Consider the following 20,882-nt stretch of genomic DNA (forward strand, 5'->3'; position numbering starts at 1 on the left):
TATAAATAAAAAATTTAATTTTTTTGTAATGAACGCCAATAGAAGGTCAAAATTTACAGACTTCAAACCCTTTCGAATTAAATTTTATTTGCTTACCACAATTAAATAGATTTTGTATCTTTTTCCAGTATTTATCAGTCTGACTGATAGGCTATATCATCATCGATCTATAAATATAATCGTTGCCTAATTCATAAGTACACCAATATGACAATACCATTTTGCACTGGAATATGACAATGCAATTACATTTATCCGATTCGCTGGAATTTACAAATACATTTCCAAACTATCGGCCTGCAGGGATTTCCGCAGCGTCATGCCTGGCAGGTCCTTTGAGGAACTTTGAGACCTCCCACAGAACGGCGAGATTCCGAGAAACGAGTGACCCGGACTATGCAGAATAGGTTTCCGTAAACAGAGCTGTCAACAAAGGCTTCTATCCAACCCACCCCGCAGATAATTTATCACCTTGCCCCGTGACGTCCTTTCGCGACTTGTTGCCTACTTAGCTGCGCATATCTTGATCCTGCTGAATAATTGCCAGCGACATTATTCATTCGCGAATATCGCCGTAGCAGGCGCTAAACTTTTTAAATGTCCCCAAAATATTTCATTGATAAAAACGGCGGTGGCTTCGTTTTCCAAGGAGGAGTGGCCAGTGAAAGCTTGCTTGAAGCTTTTACGCAATTTTTGGCGCCTTCACATCGGCTCGTTGAAATCGACGTACTCGTCATCGGCCGACGATGGCGTCGAATCGGATTCAACTTCGGATGCGGCCTTATAAAAGGAAGCGGCTCCGCGAGTCAACCACGCAGTGTTCAACAAGTAGTAGGTGCAACAGTTGACAGAATTCCGATTCTGATTCAAACGGTTTCCAGGAATATATTTTAAAGTGAGTGTTAACGGTGTGTTTCGAATATCAGTCATGCCAAACTCTTTAAGAAGTTTCCCAAAAATATCTTGTGGTCTGTGTTTAATTTGAGCCAGTCGATTTCATAAAAAGGATAACAAAACGTGACGTGAAAACTTAGTAATGCCGTCGCTTTCGTCATCAATTACAGTGTCGTCAATGAAACTCGAAAAACGCGCTAAAAAAAAATAATAACAATTAGTGGACACATCTTAAATATGCCAGATAAGAACAGAAGAACTATTATATTTCTAACTGTTAAGTGCATTCGTTCTTAATAACACAGAAACATTTTTAAGGCAAAGAAAAGCAACGATTATATGCCAGCTAAAAATTAATTTATTACCTTTTTTTAGTAAATTATTTTCTTTTGCTTCTTTTTTTTACTTGTATCAGAAGATTTTTAACTCAAAACTAGCATTGGCTTAAAACTGAAAATTACCACAATTACCCATTGTAAGTTCTCTTTTAAAATAAAAGTACAATTTTCTTATTTTATTTCACCAATGTTTTTTTACGAAAAAAAACCCATCCATGTGTTTAATTTTTTCTATTTTACTAATAATAATTTATTTTTGATTAAAACTTTAAAGTTTAGCCTTTTTAAATATAGAGCATCACAGTTGAACTAGAGAGTTAAATTTAAAAATTGATTGCTTTGCAACTGGTGAGCTTAAGATTTTTGAGAAATTGGTTTTAAGGTTACTCGGGACAACAATCCATAAATACTTTATCAATGTCAATAACTCAAGGAATTCCCACCAATGCACTGTGGTCCAGAATTCGATTTTTTTGGCATAAAGTCTAAAAATTGAGATACGGACTTGGAACTTTGTACATTTTGTTGTTAAATCACAAATAGTTTGCGCACAAAATTTGGAGTCTGTGCGACCACGCCCTCTTTTGCCTCCCATATTAACTACTGGTATGACTCAGGAGTCAACGATTTATTATTTTATTTTTTTTTTTTTTAAAGTCGTGTATATTGTTGTTTTAAAAATAATCCCCCTTTTCTTTTTCTAGTTCTACATTTTAAATTTCCGAATCTGAACTCGAATGAGAATCAGAATGTGAATCCAATATTTTGTCTCATGGATCAGGTTTAAAATTAGACTGTATTTCCAAAAGACTTATTACTGCCTTCGGAAGTGGTTTTTCCTATTTTTTCTCTCTCTTTCTTTTAAACTAATTGTTGATAATAGTGGGTCCGAGTAATCAATCGCTCTGTGGAAAATATCACTTATCCAATTGATCCAACTATTTTTCCTTGCATGTGATAGTCGGTCCCTTTTGTAAAGCTTATTCCGGGCTTCACTCGCATTTTCAGTTTCCTTTTTAATCTTTCTCCTGCATTTTGCTAAGATAAGTTTCGGCCATTTGCTTCGGTGTCTTGGAGTTTTCAAAATCACTAACAAGAATTCTTATCTTAGACGCCATCCACTTGGTATGTTTGGAAATAAATCGGTCTAGTTGTCTGTTACACTCGGGCAGTTTTTTTTTAATAAATAATTCAAAATGTACTATTTTTTTGTCAATCTCTTCTGTCTTTTTCGATTCCTGATTATTGTTGTTGATTGCGGAATAAACGTAATCTGAAAAATAACTTATTTGCCTATTGTTACGCCTCCAAATGTTCAGAAGGTCGCTATGTCTGAACTCGAACTTGCCTATATAAAATCAAATTTTTAAGAAAACGAGCAAAAATGGGCAAAAGATATTACTTTACCGTGAAAGACAATAGTTAAAGGTACAAACTGACGTTTTTAACTTTTGTCAGAAATTGTCAGAAAATTAGTTATACTCCACGAAACACAGGGGACACGTTAGAATTTTCTGTTAAAATACACATAAATTGGATGTCACACAACATAAAAACAGTACAACTATACATATATTACCTACATAAGTTAAAAACATCATACCTTGGCATTTATTTTCCATATTTTACTATAATTTTTGGATGCGTATTAACGATTGTACTACGTGCAAAAGTAAGCAAATAATTTAGCTGGAATTGCATTCTCTCAATCAGCTGTTTAACACTTCACCTTTAAAAGCTCATAAAACGATTTTGTGAAGCTTTCGGTCAATTTTGTTTTTGGTTTTTATTTATAGGATTAATTTCGTATTAGAAAATAATTGCTTAAGGACGATATATTGACATAAAAATTTAGACTTTATGCCAAAAAAAACGAATTCTGGACCATAGTGCAATGCCAAACACAAATGTCAAGCGTAAATAAACCAATGAAAATCTAGCAGAAACAAATAGAAATAAGCATCAATATTTGTTGGCCTCGACCTCGTTCTCTGTTTCAAACCCCTTAAGTTCCACGTGCAAAAATTCCTGACAATCGTATAGAAATTTAAAAAAAAATGAATCAATCGAAAGCATTGAACGCATTCCAAAGCCTTTTTTATGTCACAAAAATTCAGCATCCCACTGGATTTTCTCCTGAGAACGTATTTACAGAAATTGGTTGTGCTATTTCTTTAGACATAGCAACTAAAAAGTATATCTAGAGGTAACAACTTACATTTCGGAGGCAATACTTTTCTTAGTTATACATTAAAGATTACAATTCGTACACGAATTTTTAGTTACCTGGTATTTAAAACTTCAAACAATACTTAAGAATTTTATTGGAATTTCTAGGCTAGCTCCTTTTTTGATTTTTCTTAGCAATCATTGCCTTCTGGTCGTTTGGTTTGGCCCAAACACTTTGTGTAACCTTTTGTGTGCAAATTTTGACAAGTATCCCAGATGGCCGGATTCAATAAGTAGAAAAGTTATGTAATGTCCTGCCCAGAATTGTTACGCACGTAGACCGTGTCTAATTGGCCGTACTTCGGCGACAAAATGTCAGATGCACTTGACCAACACCCATTTCCCAGCCGTATTTTCCACATCCTTAGCCCTAATTAAGCAGTTTTTCCACCACACATGTCAGGTGGTACGTAGGCGAATATAGTGGCGCAGATAAGGCCTATGAAAATTCCTTTGGGTTCGGGTCCGTTTCAGTTACACTTCAACTCAATTTAGCAATTAGCCGTGCGGTTATTGCGAAAAGGAAAACAGGCGACGGGTAAAAATGAACGCACAATTATATATGGGTTCCTGAAACTTCCCTCGCCTCCAAATTAATTTCATTTTACCTTGGGGACACCGCCAACCAGGGTGAAGTCCCATCTTTTGCTTTTTTTCCTTTCTTTTTTTTTTTGGGCTCTGTCCACTTTTTGACACTGTGTCAACAAGTTAATTAAGGCATTTTAACAACGATTCGTGTTTGCTTTGTTTACTTATAATTCGTTCTCTCCGCAGCAAATTCGAATAAGTTGGGCTTTCCCAAAAATAACTCCAAAGTGTCGCCCACTTAAGTGAGTGCCAATAAAAGAGGAGTAATTGAAAAACTTTTCTTGCAGGAAATGCCCGAAGAAATTGCAATTTATTTTCCAAATTAGCAAAAACAAAAAACAGCAAAATCGCAATGCACTTAAAGACTTAAATCTACGAGACGAAATTTTTCGCAAATATTTTGACAAAGTTGCAAATTTTCAATTGAATTTAATCAAAACGTGACGAAAAGTGAAAAGAAAATCATCTACAGAGAAATTTCTCTTTCTCCGAGCAATTTTAATGAACCAAGTGCAACCTTCTCTGTTTTTTGAGAGGGCGTGACAGAGTTGATTTGCTTGATTGATTTATGTGGTTAACTAACCATATAAATTGAGCTAATTTCAATTTATTTATCAGTGAGGTAGAACAGATTTTCTGGCAAATAATTTAATAAAGTTTAGGCGTTAATATTTTATTTGTAACTTAAAATTCATAGAATTATGTAAATAATCATAATTCCTTAAAAAAAGCACAGACGCTTAAACTTTCGCAGCAAACAGCGCTTTATTTATTAACCAAACCTTAATTAATTAATGAACTTGGGATTTCTTGGCGAAAATCTTCACACTTTTTTGTCGAAATTTGTCTTAGGCATACATTATGTTCAGTTGCTTGGGCAGACAAATTAAGCCGATCCTAGACATCTCAACCAGCGAGACCGCAAGTGCCAAAAGTTCCAGGCAACTCATTTATATTGCTCGTCAAGCGGATGTTTTTTAAACGCAAAAAAAAAGGCGATAAGGGCGGCGGGTCTCCCCAAAACCCCAACATCCAGGGTCCTCGGCTAATGGGCTGAAAATACGCTGCGAAGGAGTTAAGCCCACTCGCCCACGTCGGTGACGTCCCATCCTTAATTAAATGAAACGACAAAGCGCACAGAGAGGGCCCAGTATGAACCTCGCGATGCAGTACCTGACATAAAAAATATTTACAAAAGCACAGGAACACCTAGTGCACAGTGGTAGAAATCTATACGAAAAGTAATAGCATTCTTATCAATTAGCAATTAGAAACATCCTTCGTTGAAATCTACAAGAATGATGGAAAAGCTTTCAATCTACAAGTAAATAGAATGGTTTTGGCTTGGCTTTTTAAATTAAGAATTGGGGCAGATTTGAATATTAATATAATATTTTTGTGATAGTTGAATTGTTGAATTTCTACTTTATAAACATCTTAATGCAACCGTCTTTGTTATAAAAAATGTATAAATAATGGCCTTAGTTAGTGGTAAAATAATGGCATTTGAGTGCCCGTTTGCCCCACGGTTCTTCGCGCGAAGAAAGATTAAGCAGAAGCGTAAAAACAAAAGCCCCAGAATCAGCCGCCAAGTTATCCAAGAGACGCCCTTTTGACGTTTGGCACCCACCACCCATTTCTCCAGTTTCCCTCGCGGTTCTCCTCCTTTTGGCGGGGGTTTCTTGGTTGCTTGCGTGTTTATCTGAGTATTGTTTGCTTGAGCACAAAGAGACGCCCACACGCACGGCATAATGGGGCGGATGGGGGTAGGTATCCATCCCATGGCCGTGGTAGTGACGGTAATTACCCTCTTGTACAAACATCTACGCTTTTTTGCTCTTTTGCCTTCCAGAGACGTCCACATCGCCAACGACCCGCGCACTAATCCCGAGCTCATCCGCAGAGGCTGTATGAACATGAAGCCTGACATCCTAGCGCTCTGCATCCTGGCTACCACGATCCTGTGCAGCAGGACGCGTCACGTCGCCGGCTTCCTGACTGCGCAGTCCACCGCCAGCGGAGGAGCACGCGGAGCAGACGGTGCCAAAGTGGGTGACCACCAGGGCGTGGCGTCCGGACCACAACGTCTGCATTTGCCGATTCTAGCGGTCGGGGGCGGACCCGTTCGTCAAGGACCCGCTTTGCCCGGCGACGTCCTGGATGCCCAGGAGCGAGCTGTTTACGATCCCGGCGATGGTGAGTCATAAACATCCCTATTACCGCTTTCCTTGCCATCGTAGACTTCCCGGGCATCAGCTAATCCCCAGTCGAATTAAAAGGATAGCAACTGCATCCAAAGACCAGTTCAATTAAATTGTTATCGGGTTCTTTTTGAACGCAAAGACGTAATCGTGGTCAAGGTGAATCCTATAACCAAGCGACCTATTAAAAGTATATAGGCCTTAGTTATATTAACCAAATTAAGAGGCATACTAATACATAAAGAAACTAGAAAAACAAGGTGAAAAATAACGGAAATAATTAATCTGTTGTCATTTTGCCATTTTCCTAAAATATTGTTAGTCGCAATTTATAAAATTAAATGGCAGTTATGGCCTCTTATTTACTCCTCACCTGAGCACATGATTACGTTCAAAATTTTTGCTTGCCGACTTTTAGGCGACGCATTCGAAAGGGGTGGACCAAGAGTTAGGGTGACCCATGTGCGTGCACTTAGCCGTAACCGCCGCCCACCATCTCTAATGGCCATGGTGACCGCTCGCTGAACATTTTCGGTCAGTGCACAATTTTTCAAGTGCCTCACATTGTTGGCCATCGCACAATATGGAGCATGTGTTTGTTTGTGCCGAGCACTTAACACGCCCACCAAACTGCCGGGGATAGATTTTCAAATTTGTTGACGAATTTGATTCGACGTTTGCGTTTGGCGTTGCTAGCACCTACCTTCCACCAACCCGCAATAAAATGTCATATCCGATTTTCAATAAGCGAACTTGTTTTCCAAGTGATTTGATAGATGGGTAAATGGATTGGAAATTTAACGAATATAGATTTGAGCTGAGTTGGTAACATTTGAATTTCTGGACATTGCAGGTGATCTTATAAACATACATACAAAAATAAAAATTTAAATTTATTTCTCAAAAATGTTTATTTCACATCAGGAGTCCTTAAATGTAAAGCTGTAAATGCTTTGGGTTCATGGGAGTCGCCTGTCTGCGGCTCTTTGAAAAGGCATCGAGTGGACAGTGATGATGGGCAGACTGGATGCCAAATGCGACAAAAGCCAGTCAAGGAGTTGCAGTGCCTGTTGACTTGACTGACGGACGTGGTCGAAAAGCCGAGAAGGCGCCGAGGGGTAGAGGAATGCTGTGGCCATAAACTCATTGCCGCCAGTCAATTTCCGCCAGTCCATTGAAACGACAGAAGTGCCGGGGGGAAACACGTTCCAGCCAACCAGGACAGACAGACAAACAAACTATTCAAACTTTCAAATATCAAGCGGCGGAAGTTTCCGATGCCAAGGAGCAGGAGTCGGGGATTTAGGTGGGAGTGGTAGTGGAAGTGGGCATGGGAATGGCAATGGCGTGGTTGTGGTCGGATTAGCGGCAGCTTGAATAAACATTCAAATCGCAAATAAGGTCTTTGGCTTGCTCATTTCACGGCAGAATTACTCCGCGCCCAGGAGCTCGGATTGGCGGTGGTTCCTCAAGGCCCCGACTACGCCGATGCGGTGTACAACGAACTCGAGCTGGCCAGCAAGTTCGAGGTGCTCAAGAAGATGGAGGAGGATTTGCGGGCCGAGCAGGAGTTGGTGGACAAATCCGCTTTGCTCATGAAAATGCTGGAGGTGAGTGCAAAGACAGGCTGGCGAAATTTCGATGAAAATGTTAAAAAATACACAGTAAATTAAATTTAAACAAATATTATAATAAACTTCAAAGAAGTTTAAAAATAACTATTTGATTAATGTATACTTTAGTGAATATATTTTAAATTTTATTATATCCTATAAACGAATAGATTTAATTTTTAAACAATTTATTGATCTCTGTGCATTTTTTCGCTCAGGATCCCTCATTGGAAACCTTGCCCTTGGTTTACGTGGAGGAGGAGGAGCCGGAGGCCGTGATTCCTTCCGGCGGAGCCGAGGACTACGCCGACTTGGAGAATGCCGTTCAGGATTTGGTTTTGGGCCAGAGCAAATCCAAGCGTTCGCGCTACTATCGAAGGTATCCGTGGAAGCGCCACAACAAGAATCGCGGGTAGGTTGCTTTTCTATATTTAAACATTATTCACACCAATCCGAAAATCCACCAAGCACTGTACTCAGCTCCATTGACTGCTAATTACCCGAACCCACTTTTCATTTGTAGTTAGTAAATGTTGTCAGTAGTCTTTATGCAGTATTAAGTACCATATACTTAGAGTTTAAAACGGAACTCCTAAAATTGTCAATTTAAATAGGTCTGCTTGGGAATAGAAAGATTTAATTTAAAGCAAAAATGTAATAAATTCAATTGACGTAAATCAAAAGCTTGACCCTCAAAAATAAAGCAAAGAATGGCAATTTCAGGAGCATCCTTACCGCCCCCACCCACCAGTAGTAGTCCATTGAATTTGAACAACTTACTGTAATGCATTTATCAGAGTCTCTTTAGGCCCGAAAAGGCGCCCAGACACCAGACACCCAGAACTCCCCACCGCCCACTGAGAGATCGATTATTGATTACTGATTACTGATAGCCGAAGCGTGAACGATTTTGCTAACTACATAACCATTACCATTATCAGTTCTTACATGAATTCTATCAACAGCAACTATGAACCGGAATTGCGGTATGCCTGCACACCTAGTAAGGAGGATATATTCAAGCTGCTGGTCAATCTGCACGAGAATCGCAAGGGCAATCACAGCAAGACGGTTAACTTCTGCAATCGGAAGCGTCCGGCCAAGGCGGTCTTCACCAACATTAGGTTCCTGGGCTAAGGCACAGGATCTGGGATGGAAGCCATTAGACCACACATACAGACACGACACTGACAGACACATATGTATACCAAGCATCAATTGTACATTGCTGACAAAGTCGAGCGCCAAACTGGAGAACAACAAGCACTAACAATTAGCCTAACTAATTTACTAACTACTTACTACTTAACTACCCGGCTAAACGAGCTAAACGAGCTGAACTAAAAATACTTCGTTATCTCGCTGGGCTAGAGACCCTTGTGAGCCTCCCCTAATTCCAATTGTAGACAATTAAAAAACTTTTATAACTCTCAATGTGTTGTATATACTAACGAAATAAACAAAGTTATAGTAGCTCGTTCCGTTTGTTAATTTCATTGTGGTCGTTGCGTGTGCTAATCCAAACAATTCCAAAACGTTGCCATATCACTCTAAAGTCTCGTAACGTCTTCTCGGTCCATTAAACTAGTTTATAATGAGATAAATGGATCCAAAGTCCCCAACGCTACATCAGTGTGTATATACGAGAATATTGAAAATGTGTGTATTAATATAAAAGTGTACGTGTTAACTACTTACTAACTGAAACTATCTTTAATGTAAAGTCGAGAAGTATATATATATATTTCAAATAAACTTATGAAATACTATTATTCGTATGCAATTAAATGGTGATAAGGCGTTTTCAATTGACGTTAAGGGTTCGATTGAGCATTTCCTTGCATATCAACATATATCATTGATACTATGCTCGCAAAATAAATGGTCAACAGAATCTTATAATAAATAATTAAAATATAAGGACTAAGCAAGCTGAGTTAACTAAACATATCCCAAAATACATCAATTAAACTCCATATTTTAAGAGTTAATCTACTCTTCTACTCCATTGTGAAATGTTTATGTACAATTGGAGAATGAAGCTATTTCTTTGGTGAAATTAGTGCTAGCCAATTGGACAGATCTTCAATAGTTTGTCACTTCCACAACAACTCCGACTCATTGTTTATCCCACATAAGTACTGCGATTGTAAATGGAACCAACCAACCCACCTCCACCTGCCTGCGGAAGTGCGAAAGCGCCACCCTGACATTGAGATTGAATGGTGCCGAGATTCTCGGCCAACTATTGCTCAGAGTTTGCTGAGACAACAATGTGGCGACATGGTTATCTATTTGGAAAGCATCTGTATCTGTGGATGACAACGGCGGGGAAATTGCGATATGGAGTGGATAGGGATGAGGGTGGGGCTGCTGGAGCAGTAATGACCAACGAGCGTGTAAGCCTCCAGTGGATGACTAAGCGGAGTGAAAAGACGCATTCCTTATCATATTTACTTTATACATTCGCTATGACGTTAACAAAATTGGTGAAATACGGATGCCGCGGGTTAGGATCGCAGATTAATGCTGAGGAAATTTGGAATCATTGTCATGAAATGGATAAATACCATATTAAATACATTCTTTACCAAAAATACATAAAACAGCATTAAGAATTCCCTAGTATTTTTATTAGCTCTTAAATCTTTTACATAATTAAAAAATTTGTAGCTATAGTTAGTAACCCAGCTTGTTATACACCTTCAGCCAAAAATGTTTGGGAACCAACTTCTTAGCGGCGAAAAGCACAAGGGTTTAGTTAGCCAAAGGGTGTCGACTGAAAGTTTAAGTACCTCCATGTAATCAAAGGAGCAACTGCTTTGCTCGAAGGCCTTCGTAACCACAGGTGACTCTGGCTTAACCGGGGATTGGGACGGAGACTGTGGCTGAGTTGAGACGCCCAGGTGAGCCTTATCCTCATCCTCATCGTCCAGAGCAGAACGAGCAAATGCCTCGTCGCCGTCGAAGTAGTAGAACTCCTTGCGAGTGGAGTTAGTTTCCACCACTCTCGAAGGCTGTTGAGCATCGATGCCCCGGGCATAGGATATCCTTCTCGTCGTTCGGTAAGGAGTGGCAGAAAAGGGTAGGGGATATCCACTTATATACCCAGGATAACCAGGTTGTAGGGGCCACATTTGTGCTGTTTGCGGGGGCAATCCCAACTGAGGTTGCAAACCCAACTGGGGTTGCAAGCCCAACTGAGGCTGTAACCCCTGCGGCCACAAACCCAATCCCCTTTGAGGTTGCTGCGGTTGCAAGCCCAATCCAAATCCTTGGCCGGCATCTTGACGACAGCCATCGGAGTCCTGATCCTGGAATATCTCCAGCAGAAAGCCATTGGACGTGGTGCTGCTCGATTGTCCAATGCGCATGCGCAGCGCCTTGCGACCCTGATCCCAATGCGATTTGTGGACATAGCCGGAACGACAGCCGCAATAGCGCTGACCATCCACCTCCAGAAAGTCACCATTGCAATTATGTTGGCCTCCAAAGCCGCCACTGAGTCCGCCGTCCAATCCACCGGATCCTGCTCCTCCTCCGAATCCGCCACCAAAGCTGCCTCCAATTGCGCCTCCTGAATTCTGGCCGAAATCGAAGAACTTGAACTGGATCCTCAGACGACAGACATTTGGAGAGCTTTTCTCGATGTAAAATACGCAATCCCTTTGCTGATTAGGTAGCAGATAGTTCAAGACTGTCCTGGGAAATCCGGGACTGGAGAGATAGAAGTGATTCTGATTGAAGCTGCTGGCACAGCAGAGATCCAACTGACCACCAAACTGCTGCAAGGTCTGGGAATCGTAATCCTTGAGAGTAACAGCATGTGGCTGAAAGGATGTGGTCTGATATTGATCGGAAATCAGGGGCAACTCTTGCTGCAGTTGCTGCTGCTGCTGGGGAAGTTGAAGTTGCTGAGGATGTTGCAGTTGCACTTGTTGTTGCAGCTGCTGCTGCTGCAGGACCTGCTGTTGCAGTCGCTGTTGCTGCAGGATCTGCAGTTTCAGTTGCTGTTGCTGCAGGAATTGTTGCTGCTCCTGCTGCTGTTGCAACAGTTGCTGCTGCTGTTGCTGCTGCTGCTGGGGAGCACATGGCGGTGTGTACTGGGGTGGTAATCCCGCAGGAGGTGGGTATAATCCAGCAGGATAACCAAGACCTGGTTGCAAGCCCAAGTTAAACCCCAACAGGTTTGGTTGCGTATAGTTTAAAACTGGCTCCAGTTGGGTCTGAGGACTTTGCTGTGGCAGATGGTGATGGTGATGCTGGGTGAGCAGCTTCTTCGGAGGCGACTTGGCGCTCACCTGCACCGTGTCGCCATCTACGTCCTCCTCGTCATCGTCCAGACCCCTGGCCACCAAATCCTCCCTTTCGCAGGCCAAACGCGTGATGAGCAAGCGGAAGCCACCGTTGGTCGTCCAAGGCGAATCATCGCTAAGGAAGCGCAGACGCAGGACTCCATCGGGGGTGTGATACTTCTTGATACCCAGCACCTGGCCGCACAAGACCTCCATGTCGTCGCCGTCGTTGTTCAGGCCAATGGCCAAGTAATCCCGACTGCAGTTCTCCGATAGCTCCAGCTTGAAGTCCAGGAACTGTATGTGAAACTTGGTGGGGCAGCGGTAGGGAGATCGCACCACATAATCCCAGCAGGTGTTCACCGGATAGTTGTCCGGATAGTTGGGCGATTCGATGAGACTCTGTCGCTGCCTGTAGACGCCATGTAAGCCGCACTGGGGCAGCTCATCGTGCACAGCTCCCTGGGCTCCAAATGGGATGACACTCAGTACCAAGAGAAGGACAATTGGCAGCTCCATGTCGTTGTTCGTCCGCTGGTAACGCGCTCAAAAACGCAACTAACTCGTTGCGGTTCACGCGGCATCGATGTTTGCCTGCCCAAAAAATAATATTTTACATGGGTGCGTCGCAGGTTTCACTGGAAAACAATTTGCACTTTTGTTTGTGGAGACGACAACAAAAGCATTCACTTGTCTAAGACTCTCATTCATAACTCGCACTTTAGTTCACTGAACCGCAGGCAAAACTTTCGGGCGGACAACAAGTTTTCGAGGTGCCAAAAGCTTCATAAAACTACCAATCCATTAGATTAAATTCCAGGCGGTACATCTTTTGCGGATGATTCATGTGGCAGGGGTTCTCTACTCTTTTATGATCATATCATCATCATCAAGATCATATAGTTTATCATATCAGTAGAATACTATAAAGCATAAATTAAGCTAAATAACTTAATGACGCGTACTTATGGGAAAGTAAACATAATTATACAATTTACTTAACCGTGAAATCGAAAGATATACAAACATAAATATTATTATCTTTGCTGAATTAAGCTCTCGCCTAACAAACAATGACACTTCAATTCCAGCATAGAGTTTATCTTAAGCCAATAAAGGGAACTTACATAACTTGCCAACAAACATATGTATACAACCATTTGGGATCGTGGGAGACCATTATGCATACAAGGCACGCTCCTAAAAACCGTGTCAAACAAATATATGTCGAATGTATATCTTAAAAAAGCGCCCAAATATCTTTTGAAATATCTTCACCCAGAGTTTGTATAAGATTAAACTGGATTAGCACTAAGCCACAGCTTCTGTAGATAGTTATTTTGGGCAGAATGTAGATTATTTGGGTGCTGAGCAATTTGACAAACACAAGTCAGCAGAGAACATCTGACATTTACTATCTACATATAATAAAACTGACTTAACACTAAGCTGAAGTGGTATGTTAATAAATCGAGACTAAACTCACTGTTTTTAAGTGATATATAATAGTAGATCCATGTGTATTGTCATTTACAGCTTATGAGTATTTTAAAATCTATTATATGGTGTATACCTTGGTTAATAAATGTTTTGATATACTCACACTTCATCTGACCCACTACATAATTTAATTGTTTTGTAGTTTATTCGAATTGGTTTATAAAAGTTAAGACTTACAAGGAAATGATAAACTCCTTGCAAAAACAGCTTACAATTTATTACAAATTTCACTCTTTCAGATCTGCAGTTGCTATGCCAGCAGATTTACGATGAGTCTTTTATTCCCTTAGCTAAAAGGGTATAATAGGCTTACTGAACTGTATGTAATCGGTAAAGTATAGCTTTTATATATATTATAGCTATAATAATAATAATAATCGAATCGATCTGAAAGTGTATGTCTGTCAAGACTAGATTATTCTAGAAACTCAACTTGAACATGTTAATGTTAAGGTATTTTTAGAAAGATCAATTAAAATGTTAAATACACAGAATTTTAAGAAGATTTTCAAGGATATTAAAAAAGATCTCTTAAAAGTTAATAAACTAAATTGTCAAAAAAAATTTAAGACGCAAACTAAAATGTTTTTCTATTGTGAAATAAATATAATTTTCCCATATTGTGAAATAATAAATGTATCTTTTCAACACACATATTTTACTCGTGCTTGATTATACTTATCATGAACGAAAATAAAAACTTTCCTAACAGGAGAAAACTTACTATATTAGAAGATTAAAAAATAGGAAATATTTCAGGAAGGAAATCAGTAAAAATTATTTACCAATTGTTTAGAACACACTTCATCTTTTACAAATATGCAAAATAATTATACAATTTTCTAATACACATTTCTTTTTCCACCGCAAATGGTGTTAATGGTAAAAACAGCATTTGCAACGTATCTCTTACGTAATATTGCAAAAATAAGGATTTGGTTAGAAGAGTGTGAAGTAAACAAGATACAAAGTTTTGGAGATAGAAGACATAGCCTTGAGTCTTGGTCATGTTTACTTGGCACCAGGCCGCGATTATCTGCGCTACTAGTCGTAATTAGAGTTAGACCTTTAATACTCTAAGTGAGAGTGATGATATACGATTTCCCAGCCACTTGCTTTCTACGAAATGCGCTAACAAAATCCCTAACTACACAAAGATTTGTGTTGTTATCCAGGTGTTCTGATATAAAAGGCGGCAAGGAAATTGATGGCATCATCAGTATCAAAGTGAGAGTGATTGCAGTCACAATGTTTGCCACGCCCCTCAGACAGCCAGCTGCGGCTAACCAGACCCCAAAGGATTCCGCCGGCATGGATGACCATGGTAAGCCGTATCAGTACGAGATTACCGATCACGGATACGGCAAGGATGCGGTCAAGGTGCTGCATGTCAGCCGCAAGGGACCCGTGCACACCATCCAGGAATTCGAGGTGGGCACCCACCTGAAACTGTACAGCAAAAAGGATTACTACCACGGCAACAACTCGGACATCGTGGCCACCGATTCGCAGAAGAACACCGTCTATCTGCTGGCCAAAAAGCATGGCATCGAGAGTCCCGAGAAGTTTGCCCTGCTCCTGGCCAGGCACTTCATTAACAAGTACTCGCACGTGGAGGAGGCGCACGTCCATGTGGAGGCGTATCCCTGGCAGCGAGTTTGCCAGGAGGAGACCAGGACCAACGTTAATGGAAAGTGCGAGAACGGAGTCCAAGGCAACTGCGACTTCAGCTCCATTGACAACAGATCACTGCACAATCACGCTTTTATATTCACGCCCACCGCTCTTCACTACTGCGATGTGGTTATAAGGAGAACAGGTTAGTCAAACAAAACTAATTCTATAATGGTTAAAAAGTTTATAATTATCACCTCCTTTACTGTTTTAGATCCCAAACAAACGGTCATCACGGGCATCAAGGGTCTCCGGGTGCTAAAGACGACCCAATCCTCGTTCGTGAACTTCGTGAACGATGAGTTCAGATCTCTGCCAGATCAGTATGATCGCATCTTTAGCACCGTGGTGGATTGCTCCTGGGAGTACTCCGACACCGAGAACTTGGACTTCCTGAGGGCCTGGCAGACGGTCAAAAACATAATCATTCGTAACTTTGCTGGTGATCCGCAGGTGGGCGTGTCCTCGCCATCCGTCCAGCACACCCTGTATCTGAGTGAAAGACAAGTGCTGGATGTCCTGCCGCAGGTGTCGGTCATTTCGATGACCATGCCGAACAAGCACTACTTCAACTTCGATACGAAGCCCTTCCAGAAGATTGCACCCGGCGACAACAACGAAGTTTTCATCCCAGTGGACAAGCCACATGGCACCATCTATGCCCAGTTGGCACGGAAGAACATCAATAGTCACCTGTAGACCGATCTCTGATGTAGCTAGGCTCAATCTAAACCAATTTAGACAATTCATAATTGCATGCGGCGAAGTTATATATGTATTTAAAATTATTTAAGTAATCGCATATGCTGCGTTTTCCTTATTTAAACAATTATAAACTAATGAAAAAATAAACTGTAAAAATAAATAAATCGGTTGCAAAACCATTTTTTGAGATCACACTTGCCTTGGCTGAATAAATCCAAATTGTATCAAAACTATTTTATAAAATCCTAAAATGAGGCATCGTTCCTAAAAAAATATAAAATAAATTCCACAATTTTCGACCACTTTGGCAGTCAAAATTCGCAATCTAAATTCGAAATTAGCAAAAAACCATCTAGCCCCAAACAGCGTGACCATGACCAATCGACTGGCCTTGCACCACATCCTGACCACCCAGCTGCGAAGGGACTGGGAACAGGAGGAGAGCGCCAAGACCAGGCTGTCGCAGCTGTCCAGGAGGGACAGGATCAAGGCCTCGCTAAGATCGAGTCAGTTGCCAGGACGTTACCTGTTGCCCGACACCAGAAAGACCTACGACAATATGGTGGCCAATATTCACTCGACCATGAAGTGTAAGCATTTGGGCTAAAAACTAATCAGAAACTTTTAAAACATATCACTCATATTCTTAGCGGTTCGAGCACCACGAAGACCACGGCCAACGGTGCCGCTGCCCACATCTGTGACTCCGAATTCAGTGCCAGCAGTTGCACCACCACTGCCATCGAAACTGGTGTCCAAGCAACCGAAACGCAGGTCGGTGGGTCGCATCAAGGGCGGCGGTAACTCTTCCAAGGCGGACAGTGCCCATGGCATCGCCTCCAAATCATTGGCGACGATCAAGGCCTCCATCAGCCAGAAGCAGAAGAGATCGCGGGGCTTTGAGCAGCACAGCCGCATCCGTGAAGTCATCCAACAGAAGAAAGTGCTGGAGACCATGTTGCAGCAGCACAAGAAGCTGCAAAGCGATCGACGCACCATAGCGATTGATATCCAGCGAATGCGTGCCGATCTGGACAGGATTCGCAACAAGCTGGACACCTCGCTGCAGAGCCTCAACTCGACGCGCACCCTATTTAGTGCCGCCAACAAGGCGAGTCTCAGAAAGTCGACCGCCATGCAGAAGCCCACGCAAAACATGGTGACCACCACCAAACGCCGCTCGGCTGGCAAACGAAAGGCCCGGACCGTTGCCATTCCGATGAACCGACAAAGTGTGCTGACCAACAAGGCCCCAATTCTCAAACGAAAAGTTCGGTAAAATGCAAAGTAAAAAATGAAAAAAAAATATTTAAACTTCGGCAAAAAACTACCATAACTGTTCTTCTACTTTACAAACATAAGTACATAGAAAAATTTACTGATAAAATCTGTTACTGTTTAAATCCTTGACATTATAAAATAAATTTAAATTGGCAAAAACAATTAACAATTTTATATTTTAAATTCAAAGTCGTAAGAATCGATATCTTATCGATTGTTTTTAGTGTTGAAAAGCAACCGGCTAAAATCAGCTAGACGTTTTACAATTCTGTGGAAAAAAGTCACGGTCACACTGCTCATGGCGTCTGTTCTTCGCGAACGAATTTTTGTTTTTAATTATTTTGCTTACAATTTTCACCGATTTGCCTAATTTTTCGACAACTGGGAGCCTAAGATGGGCTCCTCCAAGAAGCACAAGAAAAACAAGTCGGAGCGACGCGAGAAATATGAAGGTGAGTGAAATGAAAGTGCTGTGTCTACGTGAGCCCCTGCTGCCATAGTCCATCTCGCTCACACATTTTGCCGCTTGTTTTTGAGCATGCATACACTTTAAAAAAAATGAGTAAACAATGCATATTATATGTCACAATTACTACAAAATGTATGATTGGAAATAATGAACGCGTGTACGGGCAGTAATAATGCTATTCAGCACCGCTCATTTTATATACACCTATTATAACCTGGATTTCTCCTTTATATTATAGAATACAGTCAGCACCAGGACCCGGCTCAGCTGCAACGAGGTCTAAAGCTTATCCTTAAGGTGGGCTCGAATGCCACGCCGGAGTACAGTGCCAATTCGCCAATGGTAGACGGAGGACCGCCTACAGCAGCAGAGGCCATGATGTCGCCAGTCCCCGAGGAACTTCAAGATCACCAGGGCCATCGCGAGCGCCACAAGAAGTCAAAGAAAAAAAAAAAGAAGAAGGATCGCGAGAAGAAGCACAAACACCACAAGGAGAAACGCCACAGGAGCAGAGATCGACATCGGGACGCCGGGTCGGACGATGATATGATGGCCGGCGCTGACGATGCCGCTTGCAGTGGATTCGCTCCATCGTCGGTCGCTCCACCGGCCGCCGATCCCGATTCCAGCCAAGATGGATTTAGCTTTATGGACGATGATCAGTCACAACCGCTGCCAGAGAATATTTTGTTCTTCGCCGGCATCACCACGGATAACTCGCCATCAAACTGCCCCGTAACAAAGCCAATAGCTCCACGCAAGCTGGATGATATTCTGATGGGCTCTTCGCCCAACTCGTCGTCGTTGCAATCTTCCTCCCTGGGCTTGATAGGCAGCAGTCCCACCAAGCCACTGCCCGACGTAAGTTACATTACTAAATGGCTAGGTTCATTACTACATTCAATGCATTTTAGCTTTTAATACCTTCACCGTCGACGCCAGGAGGAGCCAACTCCCTTAATGCCCTTACACCGAAGGCTCTCGAGGCGCCAAAGACGCCCAGTAGTTCCAGTGAGTCGGGTAGGGAGCCCCGAAGCTGTGTGCTCAAGCTAAAGCAGCAGAAATCGCCGTTAAACAAACTTCTGGAGCACCTGTTGCGCTTCCTGGAGAAGCGGGATCCCCACCAGTTCTTCGCGTGGCCGGTGACCGATGACATGGCGCCCGGTTACTCTTCAATAATCAGCAGACCCATGGACTTCTCCACTATGCGACAGAAGATTGATGATCACGAGTATACCGCTTTGACCGAGTTCACTGATGACTTTAAGCTGATGTGCGAAAATGCCATCAAGTACAACCACGTGGATACGGTTTATAACAAGGCAGCTAAGCGTCTACTTCAAGTTGGAATGAAACATCTGCAACCTGAGAACTTGATGAGAAGCCTGAAACCACTGTCTGCTTATATGAGGGAGCTTACAGCCAGAGAACTTGGCTTTGAGTTAAGTTCGAACGATATGTCGAGAGAAAATAACGATTCGGCGGATGAAGGAGCATCCACGGGAGCGGAAGAGCCACGCACTCCTGCTCAGCTGGAGGAGGAGGAGCGCAAGCGAACACTTCGTTTGGAGAATGCACCCAAAACACATTTCGAGCCTTATGTAGACGATTTAACGGGCGAAGAGATCCTGGCGCAAGTGCAAAATGCTGCCCAACAGGCCAAACAAAGAGTGAATGCCAAGAAAAATGCCCACAAGATGGGTTTCCTGCGTCAAACGAAGGATGGCAGCACCACCCTGAATCTGGTGATCAAAGAGGAAAACGAGGGTCCTGAAAGGGTAGTAACAATTGGTGATCTAGTTGGCAAACTGCAAAAGGGAAGCGCACAGCTACAGACGCGACAGATTGACAAAAGGAATGCCGTGCGGCCAGTGAAATCCTTAAACTACGGAGCCTTTGCCAGCTTTGCACCCACCTTTGATTCCCGCTTTTCCACGCTGAGTGCCGAAGAAACGCAATTGGTTTTGCGTACGTATGGCGATGCCTCCAGTGCGGAATATGCGGAGAGCATCTTACAGTTCACCAAAGACTCTAGTTACGGGACCACAATTGCAAATGGTTTGCTGGATATCCTTACCAACGGAGAGCACAGCAAATCCCTAGATGAACTATACAACATGCAGCTACATTCATACGAGCAACGTGAGATTGAAAAGTGTTTTGAACAGGAGGAGGAAACTTCCAACCAGCAGGAAACCACCGCCCAAATTGAGCAAGAATATGAAAAATACAAAAACACACTTGTGGACTTTAAGGGATTGCAATCTCTTGGTGAACTTGGCATCGATGTGAGCTTCCTGGACGGCATGGAGGCTGAAATGAAGAGCTACGAGCTCAATCGGCGCATGCACGAGCATCTTAGTCAAAACTTGACGCTAATCGAGAAGCTGCGAGTGGCGCAGCACGATCGGTTGTCACAGCCTTTGCCGAATCATCTGGGTCTGGTGCAGCCCGCCGGTCAGGAGGAGACCCAAACCGCCCAGCAATTGACGCAGCAGATCAGCGATTTGGCTAAGAAATTGCCGCCTTCCGCCATCGCCGATCCCTATGCCTTGCGAAAAGCCATGGGCATGTCCTTTGGTAAGTCCATATGCATGCTTATATGCTTATTTATTAATAAATTTAATCTGTTTAGCTGGCTTGCCGCCACCTCGACCCGTTTCTCCGCGCGTCCAGCTGCCTGAGCTGCTCCAACAGCCGGTGGCCCTGCCACAGTTGCAACCTGTGGCCATGGAGATCGACGAGTCTGATGAACAGCATGGCGGTGGAGATCTGGAGAACGAACTGCGCGAGTTCCTCGAGAGCGGATCTGGTCTCCATTCTGCCAATCCGGCGGATGACAACAGCATTGTTGCCCAGCTGTTGCTGAACTAGGAGATCGGGAAATCTCCAAGACGCGCGCTATGTTTATAATGTAAGATAATGAAATTTCTCTAAATTATTTTCATATATTCAATGCGTTGGCACTCTAAATAAAAATTAAGCTAATATTAAAGAAGCACATGCTTTGCTGTCTGGGAAAGTTAAATATAAAATAGATGTGATAAAAACACAATTATTTGTTATTTTCAAAGTTCAAAGTTGCTAGACCTGAA

The 20,882-nt window shown here is 42.3% G+C and overlaps 5 protein-coding genes across 6 annotated transcripts; 4 read left to right on the forward strand and 1 right to left on the reverse strand.

Annotated features, from left to right (window-relative positions):
• Window positions 1-763: 763 nt before the first annotated feature.
• Window positions 764-9,336, forward strand: LOC6731388. Of its 2 annotated transcripts, none has more exons than XM_016179720.2 (5): window positions 764-895; window positions 5,902-6,245; window positions 7,679-7,860; window positions 8,082-8,275; window positions 8,805-9,336. In XM_016179720.2, exons 2-5 carry the CDS (start codon window positions 5,960-5,962, stop codon window positions 8,998-9,000), a joined length of 858 nt encoding a protein of 285 aa, XP_016024007.1. In that variant the 5' UTR covers window positions 764-895; window positions 5,902-5,959; the 3' UTR covers window positions 9,001-9,336. The 2 variants fall into 2 exon arrangements, with proteins under 2 accessions (XP_016024007.1, XP_016024008.1); XM_016179721.2 differs by having other exon boundaries at window positions 8,829-9,336.
• A 1,153-nt stretch (window positions 9,337-10,489) lies between these two features.
• On the reverse strand, window positions 10,490-12,762 carry LOC6731389. Its single transcript, XM_016178723.3, has one exon. It carries the CDS (start codon window positions 12,675-12,677, stop codon window positions 10,569-10,571), a length of 2,109 nt encoding a protein of 702 aa, XP_016024009.1. The 5' UTR covers window positions 12,678-12,762; the 3' UTR covers window positions 10,490-10,568.
• A 2,101-nt stretch (window positions 12,763-14,863) lies between these two features.
• LOC6731390 (uricase) lies at window positions 14,864-16,400 on the forward strand. Its single transcript, XM_002078507.4, has 2 exons — window positions 14,864-15,477; window positions 15,547-16,400. Exons 1-2 carry the CDS (start codon window positions 14,907-14,909, stop codon window positions 16,029-16,031), a joined length of 1,056 nt encoding a protein of 351 aa, XP_002078543.1. The 5' UTR covers window positions 14,864-14,906; the 3' UTR covers window positions 16,032-16,400.
• Window positions 16,257-17,376, forward strand: LOC6731391. The gene is made up of 2 exons (XM_002078508.4): window positions 16,257-16,627; window positions 16,688-17,376. Exons 1-2 carry the CDS (start codon window positions 16,411-16,413, stop codon window positions 17,314-17,316), a joined length of 846 nt encoding a protein of 281 aa, XP_002078544.1. The 5' UTR covers window positions 16,257-16,410; the 3' UTR covers window positions 17,317-17,376.
• A 177-nt stretch (window positions 17,377-17,553) lies between these two features.
• LOC6731392 (bromodomain-containing protein 7) lies at window positions 17,554-20,785 on the forward strand. The gene is made up of 4 exons (XM_002078509.4): window positions 17,554-17,770; window positions 18,026-18,648; window positions 18,702-20,367; window positions 20,423-20,785. Exons 1-4 carry the CDS (start codon window positions 17,713-17,715, stop codon window positions 20,659-20,661), a joined length of 2,586 nt encoding a protein of 861 aa, XP_002078545.1. The 5' UTR covers window positions 17,554-17,712; the 3' UTR covers window positions 20,662-20,785.
• Window positions 20,786-20,882: the final 97 nt, after the last annotated feature.

The sequence above is a fragment of the Drosophila simulans genome, chromosome 2L, assembly GCF_016746395.2.
Source record: "Drosophila simulans strain w501 chromosome 2L, Prin_Dsim_3.1, whole genome shotgun sequence".
NCBI classification, from domain to species: domain Eukaryota; kingdom Metazoa; phylum Arthropoda; class Insecta; order Diptera; family Drosophilidae; genus Drosophila; species Drosophila simulans.

What these genes read in the sequence shown, in the direction of transcription:
- LOC6731388 (XM_016179720.2), top strand. Translation starts at nt 5,960, where the DNA reads ATGAACATGAAGCCTGACATCCTAGCGCTCTGCATCCTGGCTACCACG. An exon ending in TGTTTACGATCCCGGCGATG is followed by an intron (nt 6,246 to 7,678) that starts GTGAGTCATAAA and finishes ATTTCACGGCAG; the next exon opens with AATTACTCCGCGCCCAGGAG. An exon ending in TGCTCATGAAAATGCTGGAG is followed by an intron (nt 7,861 to 8,081) that starts GTGAGTGCAAAG and finishes TTTTTCGCTCAG; the next exon opens with GATCCCTCATTGGAAACCTT.
- LOC6731389 (XM_016178723.3), bottom strand. Translation starts at nt 12,677, where the DNA reads ATGGAGCTGCCAATTGTCCTTCTCTTGGTACTGAGTGTCATCCCATTT.
- LOC6731390 (XM_002078507.4), top strand. Translation starts at nt 14,907, where the DNA reads ATGTTTGCCACGCCCCTCAGACAGCCAGCTGCGGCTAACCAGACCCCA. An exon ending in TGTGGTTATAAGGAGAACAG is followed by an intron (nt 15,478 to 15,546) that starts GTTAGTCAAACA and finishes TTACTGTTTTAG; the next exon opens with ATCCCAAACAAACGGTCATC.
- LOC6731391 (XM_002078508.4), top strand. Translation starts at nt 16,411, where the DNA reads ATGACCAATCGACTGGCCTTGCACCACATCCTGACCACCCAGCTGCGA. An exon ending in TATTCACTCGACCATGAAGT is followed by an intron (nt 16,628 to 16,687) that starts GTAAGCATTTGG and finishes TCATATTCTTAG; the next exon opens with CGGTTCGAGCACCACGAAGA.
- LOC6731392 (XM_002078509.4), top strand. Translation starts at nt 17,713, where the DNA reads ATGGGCTCCTCCAAGAAGCACAAGAAAAACAAGTCGGAGCGACGCGAG. An exon ending in CCACCAAGCCACTGCCCGAC is followed by an intron (nt 18,649 to 18,701) that starts GTAAGTTACATT and finishes AATGCATTTTAG; the next exon opens with CTTTTAATACCTTCACCGTC. An exon ending in AGCCATGGGCATGTCCTTTG is followed by an intron (nt 20,368 to 20,422) that starts GTAAGTCCATAT and finishes TAATCTGTTTAG; the next exon opens with CTGGCTTGCCGCCACCTCGA.